Consider the following 12,080-nt stretch of genomic DNA (forward strand, 5'->3'; position numbering starts at 1 on the left):
AAAATCAAATCACATAATGATGAAATCAAATAATATAATGATGATATCAAATAATATAATGATAAAATCGAATAATATAATGATGACACCATATAATATAATGACAAAATCAAATCACATAATGATGAAATCAAATAATATAATGATGATATAAAATAATATAATGATAAAATCGAATAATATAATGATAAAATCAAATCATATATTGATGCAATCATATAATATAATGAAAATATCAATTCATATAGTATTTTTATGCCATATGTGACAGCTATGGCGTTCCATACTTAAGTAAGGGTGAATGGTTTTTAACCAGATTTAGTATGGAATATCAATGTGCTTGAGGAAAACCAATCATTTATAAATTCGTGCGTAACTCTTTTTTGGGAGTAGAGGCGGGGTCAATACGGAAAATTTGACAAAAAAACAATTTCACTTTGGTGCGAATTATGATCATTTTTAAACACTTTGGTGCGAATTAGGATCTTGTCATGACTAGTTGCTTTTTCCGGCCGATTTGAAAACCAAGATATCTATCCTGGCCTATGAGACATTTTCGGCTTAAATGTTCCTCTCGCGGTCCCGACCAAGTGTTGAAATCTGTTGGACCAATGCACCATTAAAATTACCGCCTGTTCTCTAATTGGCTGAGGTGTCTATCAATTTCTTCTCAACTTCGACTGGACAACGGTAACACACTTTATCTGAGTAACGTCACTATGGTGGCCATGCGAACGATACCAGACTGTTAAAATGTACAATTTTTGTTTTTGTCAGCGTTCTTTTCCGGAGGGGTGGATTGGTCTACGTGGGGTTCGTGCTCTGTTACATGTGGAATTGGTACACGCTCCCGGTCTCGGCCTTGTCTGTCGAGGTCTCAGTGTAGACCTGGTGTATCAGAAACAGAACCAGGAAAGTGCACGAGGCCTGCATGTCCAGGTAAAGGCGAATATTAGAACATTTTGATATTTTACTATATTGTTTGTATATACTGTGTTATGGCTACACTTTACGTCACTAACATAACTACTCACAAACAGGATAAAGATCTGGAACACTGGACGTGGGGTCAGAGGTGTTCCAGGACTCTGTTCTCGTTTGGTCCTTTTCTACATTATTGATATTTGTGAAGGGTTCACTACTTAGACCACTTGTAGATGATAAGATGGTGTACCTGACAAAGCAGCATAGGAGTATGCCAAATTATGTTGGAGAAGATCAGGACAAATTCGCTGAAAGGTGTAGTGCTATGATATGGGACTGAATCAATAAATCATTTCAAATATCAAATGTTTTGAAATCAAGTCTACATCAAAGAGTAGATGGTGTCTGCAAGATTAGAGAACCATGCATTCCGCTTGTTAATTTAAAAAGTCAAATGGTACACGTTTCCTCAAATCTTCAGTATCATAGCATGAATGGTTGGATCTTTCTGCAATTATATACTGTACATCAATTATATACTGTACATCAATTATCAATTATATACTGTACATCAATTATATACTGTACATCATTGAATTTTTCGAGAGATATTAATGTTTGCAGTATTTTAATTGGGCATATTCACGAAATTAAACCTACCTATATTGATTTCATAATTATTATTTAAAATATTGAAATAAAATCCATTCAATTATGTTTTCAATTTTTCGCGAATACGACCCTAAGTATGCTCTTCCATACAAATAATTGTCATCAACAGAAAACTCTTGGTTAGAGCAAAAAATAAGGTCATAAGGAAACAGAGACTCACTATTTAGGAGTCACTCTGTCAATCGCTATTAAATAGAAGTTTTACGACCAACAAAATATAACAGACAGTGAAGGATTTTAGGACAGATAGCATCTTAATCATCTTGGAGTGTGGTAGCAGACAGGGTTAGACACTAATTGTTTTTGCTTGGTAGTCCACAGGACTTGTTACTAGTCCATTGTCAATGTAACTAGTCCAAGATGTCCTGATAAGGAAACATCGCGAACTACAGCACGAAACATCAAAAGTAATAGACTGTAGGGGACTTCAAATAATTACTGCCATAAAATATGGTGAAGTTTTAGTAAGTTGTTTTCAATTATCATGCACTTTATCCTATCTTAAGCTGTTTTTTAAATTTTAAAAAGGAATATTCTAATTTTATAATCATTTTTTTCACAAGTCCAAAGGCCCAGTTAGGTTAGGTGATTCACTAGTCCTTACTGAAATCTGCTAGTCCATGACTAGCGTACTTGTGTTAGTGTTCACCACTGGTAGATATGGACAAACTCGAGATAGCTTAGCAACGTGTAGCCATATATGCCGGCATCAAAACAACTACAGCGTCAGGGACTTTCAACAAAGACCTGGATGGAAGCCTTTCCGAAATCATAGAAAATATTTGCAGTCATAGATATCTGATGGGCAGTGACTAAAATGCATACAGTCTGTAAAATCGGATATCCCCTACTAAAAGAGCGTGCCAGAATAGCCAACGAAAAAGCAGGCAGTTATTCGTCTGTCATTAAATCATCAGTAAAACTCATTTAACCTCTCCTCCTTCAACATCATGGAAGCTGAAACACTTGCTTGCTTCAATACAATGTTGTATCAGACGGAAGTCTCCTACACCACTCCTAAACGATGTGTTTTGGTGAATTTGAGTGCTTTTTACCAAGTAGTTAGCGCGTAACTTACCAGTTTCTTAAACCTGTTAAAGCAGGCTTATATATGGCAAACGTAGACGCAGAACAGAAAGAATGGAGATACATACGAAGGTATAAGATAGCCGTTAGGGAACAGTTATAGTTTCATCCATCATTGCACAACAGCAACTCTAGGTGTAATTTGTGTAAGGCAGGTACGTTAGATGCGAAGGTCGACATACATTAAACTTAACAGTTATATGACATGCACAAGCGAATACTAACTGTATAATATTTAATACTCGGTTCCTTTTTGTTTATTCATCGGAGAGCTTTTTTGCAGTTAAATCAACGTGGAATAACTGGTTGTCATGGGAATCGTGTTCCGTGACGTGTGGGCGAGGCGTGAGACAACGCCGCCGGGAGTGTGCTGACGTGAGCCCGGGTATAGAGGGGCGTTGCCTCGGGCCAGGGATGGACACGGACATGTGTGACACATTCATCACGTGTCAAGGTAGTATTGGGTATCTTAGCAACAACATAGATATTTAAAAAACGAATCAATTGTATCATTTTTTTTTAATTGGAATAGAAATTTTGAATTGAGGTACTTGAAAATTTCGATAGCAAATCGGAATGATTGGTAACGATTGTTAATGCGTTGGGTCACTTTAGAACTTTATATGATATAAACTTTCATACAAACTCCAAATACAACTGCTCATCTGAATATACATCTACCATATTAAAATAATTACTACATCAGATATTTGTTAATAACATCCGTTTACTTATAGAATGCGAGAAGTGTATCCCAGGTCCGGCTGGCCGGAAGTATGTAGGATGTCCACACGACTGTGCTAGGTATGTCCATTGTCCGGCTTCAGGTTATGACACGCTAGAGAAGATGTGTCCACACGGCCTGCTGTGGAGCAATGGTCAGCAAAAGTGTGTCCAGCCGACCGACTCGGAATGTGGTAATGACTTCAGTGATAGGTGGATGTTAAAATGTCTTCATGAGTTGAATACTGTGTTAGAAAACTATTTTACGTAGATCAATATGTTCATGCTACTGAAGTAATACCCTTGACATGATTGTAGGATAAAAGTAATAAGAAATACGAAATAATGAAGCATCTATTAAAAATCAGGCAAGTTGATGCCGAAAGCCATCGTCCATTCAAGGATCATCATGGTACACAAGTTCAAAACATCCACCTTTGGATGTTTTGTTATATTCATGCTAACTTCATATTAATGCTATTTGCTCTGTTTTAGATTTTTGCTCTGGGAAGCTGACTGGCAATGAAGTTTGGTATTCGTGTAATTATCACTGCTGAATAAACTTCATATTGATGTTGCTTGCTCTGTTTCAGATGTGTGTTCTGAGAAGCTGTCTGGCAGTGAAGTTTGGTATTCGTGTAAGGAATTCTGGAAATGTGGGGGCGACCACGGCAAACTCCAACTCCAGTGTTGTCCCGACGGTTTCCTGTTTATCGCTGGTCTAGGGTGCATGAAAGATGTCGACAACTCGTGCAAGAAGCAATGCTATGCACAGCCGTCTTTGGATGACCAAACGAAAAGTATAAACTAATGAAATATACCGGGCGAACAAGTATAAACTAATGAAATATACCGGGCTTACAAGTATAAACTAATGAAATATACCGGGCGAACAATTTCATCGCGTTAACACCAATGGTAATGGATGGGTGGTGCAGTGGATAGCGCACTCGCCTTTCACCAAGGTGGCCGGGGTTCGATTCCCCGATCGGACGTGAAAAGGTATGGGGTCACCTGCCAGACACGTGGGTTTTCTCTTGGTACTCCGGTTTCCTCCCACATCACGACCCTCCGCCCGCTAACATCTGGGCCGACAAGAGTGAAATAATAACTTGAAATAACTTGTTTTATAATTGGTGAAAATAATATTTAATTAACAGCAGTGATTTACGTGTGTACATAGAGTAATTCGTGTTAATTTTTTATGCGAAAAGAATAATTATATCTATACTATTACATCGATACCATGGTAGTCAATTGTTCATGTTATCATTTATAAATGGAACAGCTTGTGAACTGTTTGTCATAACGTTTGTAATTTTAAGAAATGTAACCTGTTCATTTCAACATTTATATAAGTAACAAGTTCTGGTATTTTCATTTAGATTTATAAATATGTAACAAGATTAAAATAGTTTATTGAAAGGTTTATATAATAAGTTTGGATTGATCGTTTTAACATTTATACCAGTAATAAGTTTGGATTGATCGTTTTAACATTTATACCAGTAATAAGTTTGGATTGATCGTTTTAACATTTATACCAGTAATAAGTTGGAAGCTGTTTGTTGTAACGTTTCTATATGTGATAAGCTGTCAACTATTCATCTCAACAACTCTCCACCCTGTAAGATGCATGTATTTGAATAACGTCACTCTGTAACTGCCATTGTAGACTGTACCTATCGCCCTTCTGCTCTGGGAGCCTACTGGTTCGAAGACCTAACATCAGACTTACGAAAGACTCGAGCATGCCCTGTTGGTACCCAGTTTTCACCGCAAGTGTGTCAGTGTGTCATGGCGTATGACCTTCCACCCGCCGTATCTTTCAACAGAGGTTTGTGATGTTCAGACGTTGATGGTGTGAATGCGCATTCATCAATGATAAGAGGGAAACCCTTATAACATCTTACTCAAGTTTTCCATGCTTGTATGACCGGTCACCCGGTATCTCGTTTGTGAAAGACACACGAACGCTAAAAAAGGAGTAGTCAACGATATTTTATATTTTTACCTGACCATACACTTTTTGTGTCGCCTGCAACGCGAGGCGACATATATGTGTAACTTTGTCGGCGGCGTCCGCGTGTATTGCGTCGTCCGAGAAAAGGGTTTCCGTGCTTTAACTTGGGTTCGCTTGGGTTGATTAAACTCAAACTTGGTACACATATTGCAATAATTGCATACCAATATAGCTCAGAGAAGTTTGCATTTCAGAAGTTTTAGTGCATTTTTGTTGGAGTTATGCCCCTTTTATTGCCAAATAAGGGCATTGTGTAGTAAATGCAAGAACTTTTTTTTATGTTTTAATCAATTCCTTTCGAATTTTGTACGGTAATGCTTGAAGCAATAATGTTCAACATATACTACGGCTTTTTCTGTCGAGTTTCAACTTTCCGCGTTTTGGCATATCACACTTGACATAGCAACGCTGTTCATCGTTTTTGTCGTAAATGTTTGCTTGTTTACGCGATAATTCAAACAATTGTTCTTCAATGTTTGTCAAACTTGATGGGATGTTTCATTACCTGAATGCATTGGATGAGTTCTTAAATCGTGATATTTAGATGCTATTCGACAGAGTTTTGTCCCTTTTCCATTGCGGGGCTATGCACCTTTCATTGCCAAATAAGGAAATTGTGTACGGTTATGCTAGAAGCAATAATGTTTAACATTGAATACGGATGATTTTGTTGATTTTCAATTTTCTGCGTTTTGGCATATCACACTTGACATAGCAACACTGAACTTCATTTTTGCTGTTGCGTCGGTTGCGTCCTCCGAGACAAGGTTTGCGTGCGATAACTGAGTTTCTTTAGGTCGGTCGAGCTCAGACTTCATACAGTGCTTTCTTACCAGTAGTGCTTGCTTGGGATTGCTTTTCAGGTCCGAAGGGCGAAGGTCAAGGTCACCGTTACTGTAAATAAAAAATCTGTGTCCGTGCGATGGCTTGAGTGTTTTTAGATTGATCGAGCTCAGACTTCATACAGTGCTTTCTTATCGAAAGTGCTTGTTTGGGATTCAAAGGTCAATGTCGCCGTTACTAATAATAGAACAACTGTCTCCGTGCGATAAGTTCAGTTTCCTTGGGCCGATCAACCTCACAAATTCACACAGACCGTTATTCCATGGTATTGCCGAATCTAATTAGAGTTGCCTGCGCAGGCGACACGTCCACTCCTGTGGAGTTCTTGTTATTATTGAGCTAACACTTGTTGCTATATTGCTTTATACCGTTAACAAAGAATATATCAACTGATCTTGTTGCTATAGTTACTATTCTCGTCAGTCAATCGGAAACCACTCGGGATTTTTTCATCAAGTTTGATTTTTATATTTTGTTCCGAATTTTAACATTCTTGCATAATACTTCTTAGTTCTAATGTTTTAAATATTCTAGGGTGCCACACAATGGTGAACATGGCTTTCCGGTCACGTGACCAGGACACGGAGAATACCCCTTCTAAGGTTCGCTACAAGAATGTTGCGTACATCAACAACGAGAGCGCCATGTTGCGACAGGACAGCAGTATCTCTTTCTGGTACTTCTCCAATATAGACATGGGAGATATGCTATTTCTGCACATGCGCATCCTCCCAGAATTAGCAGCGCCCCCTCAGGCCATTCTTCACAACGGGGGCTGTGAGACCTTCTCCAAACCAACTCTGATGGTAGGAATGGACACAGCAGACACCATTTCTGAAGTCGTGTATATTTTTGGCATAACATTAGATGAAACAGACGAGATGGTTTTTCTAAATGTAACCGCAAAGGTAATTTCGATTTCAACCGGATTATATATATCACCAGTCGGTCGGATGACAATAGAGTCAATCTTAAAAGGAATTATTAAACTGGGTCACCTGTCCGACTATGTTGGTTTTCTCCGGGAACTCAAGTTTCCTCCAATATAAAATTCCTTTGCATACTTCCACTCGAGTCAATAAGATTGATTAATATATATATATATATACTAAATCAGTTGATACTGTGTTTCATAATTGATGTAAAACACTTGAAAATTAAGTTCTATCCATTACAAAAATGTTTCTTTAAAATTCAAACCGTATATCACTGATTTTGGGTTAGTCTGGTTTAGTATTGTTTAGCGTCCTATCGACAGCTATGATCATTTAAGGACGGCCTCTCCTGTGTGCAAGATGCATGCGTGTAGTGTATGCGTGTGTGTTTTGGGAGGCTGCGATATGTTCGTGTTTGTCTCCTTGTGATAGCGCGGAACTGATGCCGAGGTAGTGCTACCTCACTGAAACATACTGCAGAAGACACCCAGCAGGACACCCCACCCGGTCACATTATACTGACAACGGGCTAACCAGTCGTCCGACTCAAAAATTGCTGAGCGTTAAGCAGGAGTAAAAACTACCATTTTTACAGATTCTGGTATGTCTCGGCCAGGGGACAGAACTAAAGGTCAAAAGTTAGGCATTGTCAAGGGAGATATTAGGAAGAAAAAAAGTTGTTTAGAAAGAAGCGAAAAGATAAGGTCCCAAATTTAGTCGCCTCTTACGATCATGCAATTGGGGCAGCAGGTATAATTCTTACGCCCTACTTGCAGGGACCGTATATCAATTATTTAAACTTGTCTAACAGGACATTATGAAGCTTACGGTGTGCCATATTTCATAATTATGTACACCTGCATCTCTAGACGATTCGACAGTTGACCTTTTTTTCTTCTGTGTGAACTTCTGTATGACCATATATCTATGGTATGTTGAGACGTCATCTCACCTTATACTATACAATGCAGCGCAGTTCTGAATACAGCGATGTGCTACTTCGTTTCGACGGCTCAACTTTGGATGTGGAGGTCAACGGAAAGATGGCAGAATCGAAATTCGAAACAAAAGGTACACCAGAAAAATCAACATTTAAATACACGTGAAATGAAACGAAACATCAATGGCAATTATCTACTTCAACAATCATTCTGTATTGGTTTCAAAAGTATTCATTTTAAGGAAAACTTGTGAGCATATTTTAGCATGATTGATATTGGAGAGTAGCATTTACCACAATATTATTATAATTTCAACCACAGAGCATACACTTATCGTGTAATTAACGTAGAAATGACATCAATGGAAATCCAAAGTCCTGTAAAGGTGTTTTCGTATTGTAGGTAGCATAGCCCGTAGTCGCGGCCCCTTACAACTTGGCGGGAAAGCATGCAGCATCGGATACAACGCGTTTTCTGGACTTGTCGATATGGTGAGTAAACGAACGACAGATTGGCACCGGCTTCGATGTCAGTAGATAAATATGAAAGTTAGCATTGACTATAACAGATAAAGCTCCCGACAATGATTACTAAACTGATAGTTATATTTGTCTTGCAGATTGAAGTTACAACCTGTGGCAAAGACTGAACAAAGAGCTCCTGTAGAGCCAAACGTCGGCCACCAGACAACTCGCCGTAAAATACTGTTTATATACGAAGACATCATTATTTCTGTATCTTAAAGTTCAGCATATCCCCTGAACGATGGTATTGTCATCCTTCATTTCAACTCCATTAGCAAGAGAGGCTTTAAGCTCCTATTAACATAGGCAGATAAAGAACTTTATATAATGTGTCATTTCCTAACACTTATTTCGGATGCAAGAAGACTGATAAGTCATGGTGTACTTATTTTATGACGACATCTAACCTTCTTCCTGCTAAAGTAGGCGAACACAAAGGTAATAATGATAAATAATGCAAACCATACTTCTATGAAATTATGGAACGATTTACCAAACAATATCAGTGAGCAGCAACCTGTTAATGAAATGAACATTACTCTTTTTATGCTCAAAATCGTTAGTAGAATTATTTGAGGTCACGGTTTAATCGTTAGTAGAATGTATCTGAGGTCACAGGTCACGGTTTAATCGTTAGTAGAATGTATTTGAGGTCACAGGTCACGGTTTAATCGTTAGTAGAATGTATTTGAGGTCACAGGTCACGGTTTAATCGTTAGTAGAATGTATCTGAGGTCATAGGTCACGGTTTAATCGTTAGTAGAATGTATTTGAGGTCACGGTTTAATCGTTAGTAGAATGTATTTGAGGTCACGGTTTAACCGTTCATGCTATATTTTAACGTATGATTTGTACAGAGTTGATATTGTGAGGGATCTGACGTGTGGATGTTGAAATAAATGTGACAATGCAGTACAATGTTTTTTACTTTTATTCATATTCTGTATTCAAGACAACGATAGATTATTATGATGACATCACTCGGTATTGTAATATTTCTCTCAATGCTCTACTTTGTGGTTCTCCAAACGTTTCTGATGAGGATAACGGAAACATTTTCCACCGTTCAAACCTTCGTTGAAATTAAGATTTAAAGATGAAGACTATATATATTACGTGACATGACAACTGTCAACGTCGTTCGTGATGAAGAAAACGTGCCATCAGCATTTCATCAAAAGCCTTTAACCAAAATCCGAAAGTGTTTAATCCCAAGTAATTTTCTCTCATTTTTGACAACCAATGATAAAATAAACTCAAAACTTTTGGAATTGTTAACTTTCACTTAGTTAGCTTATATCTGCCAAAGTTTGACGATCGACCAAAATTCTCATATGTTATCTTTGAAGAACCGCCACAACTTCACCAATGTGGTAAATTTGTCAGAATAAACGCTATATCCAAAGCGAAGTTTCAGGTCATGCAATGAAGTCGTATAAATAGACAATATCATAATAATAATAATAATTCGAGGTTCTTAAACCGCTTTATCCCAACCTAGTTCGTAGGTCGTATTGAAGTGGTTCACAGATTATTATACTTGGTTATAGGGCCTTTGCAACCAGCCAATATCTTTCTCAACTCCCTTGGCAGCATACAGCCGGTGCTGCCATTTCGGCGCTCACAGCAAGCTTTCTACATTTCTAGAACTGCCCAACCACGTACTCATATACAGCTGAGTATAGAAAGTTGAATTGAGTAGACTGGAACAAGCGGAGTAAAGTATTTTTTCAAAGATACTACACAGTGCCGTGCCGTGACTCGAACCCGGCGTCCTACCACTAGACTACCGTGACTCCTATCATTAACATTCTAATTTGAAAACTGCCAGTGTATTCACGATTTGCCGCCTTGTTTCCGAATATACCAAAAAAAACTAATGGCAATCTGACAAAAATATTCCTTTTTAGATGGGGTAAATATTCGACTTAAGTTACATTTCAAAGTAGTTTCTTATTAAAAATTTAAAAAAAAATAAAGCCTTATTATCATTATTGGTTTCGCGGCCATTCTTTAATACAGTTAAGACGATTAGATAAACTAATAATACTAATAAACCTTATTAAGACGAAAGTCACGCGCAGCTTTATTATATAATCCGACATATCAACCCCAGTCAATGATAACGGTCATTACGCCCTAACGAGAGCACATTTGGGATCACAGATTTGGCCTCCCTGCCGTAGATATGACAACATCTCTCAGGCGGATTATCTGTGTAAGTCTTTTCGCTGTGTAGCAATTAGAATGTCGGTAACTATAATGAGAAGATAAGACTCATCAACAAAGTGTAGCAATACATCGGATAAGTTGATAATAACAAGGGAGTTTAAGCAGCCGACGATGTACAATTACAATCCTCCTTTGGAGCTACATGTAGATATATCTGGAACGCCGTTCATAACATGTACAGTAAGTTTAAATCATGTAAAGTGACGTCAGAAATCAGACACTGGATATTTGGCTTGTGTTGTTGTGTTGACAATCTGTGTATCGAAACAATGTCTGGAGGTATAGTATCTGATAACTGCACAAACTTGACCTCAATTGTAAACATCCCGTCAACCATTTACGTATTTATAGCGTCCAGTTCTCTCATTTGCCTGAGTATTATAATTCTGAACGGATATTTTGCTTGGATAACACTTAAGAAGAGAACCTTTAGGAATGTGTTCGTTGTATATTTGGTGCCAATCAACATGGCTGATTTCTCCGTTGGACTTTTGTCGAGTTGGAGAGGTGTTTCGGAAGTGACGCACAACCATCCTTACGAGTCTTGTTTCGTTCAGACTTTATTAGGCTTCACGTCAGTCGGGACATCCGTGACCATGCTCCTCCTGATCTCGGTGGTACAATATGTGTCCATAGCACATCCGGTCACCCATAGAAAAGTGATGGGGATGAAATTTGCAATTACTTCGTCTTGTTGTGTTCCAGGAATTCTTCTTACGTTCAATACTGTTTTATTTTCTATCTTTTATGACAAGTCAAATGACACTACAACGTGTCGAGATATCAACCTGTTTAAGTTAAACTATGACATCGTTGGAAGTGTTATCTTAGTTTTTCTCTGTGCTGTTCTCATAGGAATAACGGTGTTTAGTGGGTTGTGTATCCATATTCTAAAACTGAAGGCGAAACCTGTCTCTACCATAGAAGGCCGTAGAAACATAGAGGTAAGCAAAACAAGAGTATACACACAACATTCTGCCTGGCGTGAACTGAGGATTCAGAGTCTGGACACGTCCCTCGTTTCGGGTAACCCGACCAAGTCGTCGACAAGTGTAACCCGTGCTGAAGAAAACCCGTTTAAAACTTTCAATCGACTACCACATAACCCAAGCAACAAACGTAACAATACTATCATCTCGCAAAGGAGACAGAGTCGTGATACAATCAATAGTAAGCC

The 12,080-nt window shown here is 38.2% G+C and overlaps 1 protein-coding gene across 1 annotated transcript; it reads left to right on the plus strand.

Moving 5' to 3' along the window:
- The first annotated feature begins 784 nt into the window (after nt 1-784).
- Nucleotides 785-9,578, plus strand: LOC110461844 (protein PIF-like). The gene is made up of 9 exons (XM_021515552.1): nt 785-939; nt 2,966-3,136; nt 3,420-3,599; nt 3,999-4,205; nt 5,081-5,242; nt 6,806-7,179; nt 8,178-8,277; nt 8,550-8,638; nt 8,767-9,578. The coding sequence occupies exons 2-9, from the start codon at nt 3,097-3,099 to the stop codon at nt 8,794-8,796; spliced, it is 1,182 nt and encodes a 393-aa protein (XP_021371227.1). The 5' UTR covers nt 785-939; nt 2,966-3,096; the 3' UTR covers nt 8,797-9,578.
- Nucleotides 9,579-12,080: the final 2,502 nt, after the last annotated feature.

This window comes from Mizuhopecten yessoensis, unplaced genomic scaffold (assembly GCF_002113885.1).
Source record: "Mizuhopecten yessoensis strain PY_sf001 unplaced genomic scaffold, ASM211388v2 scaffold10687, whole genome shotgun sequence".
Lineage (NCBI taxonomy): Eukaryota > Metazoa > Mollusca > Bivalvia > Pectinida > Pectinidae > Mizuhopecten > Mizuhopecten yessoensis.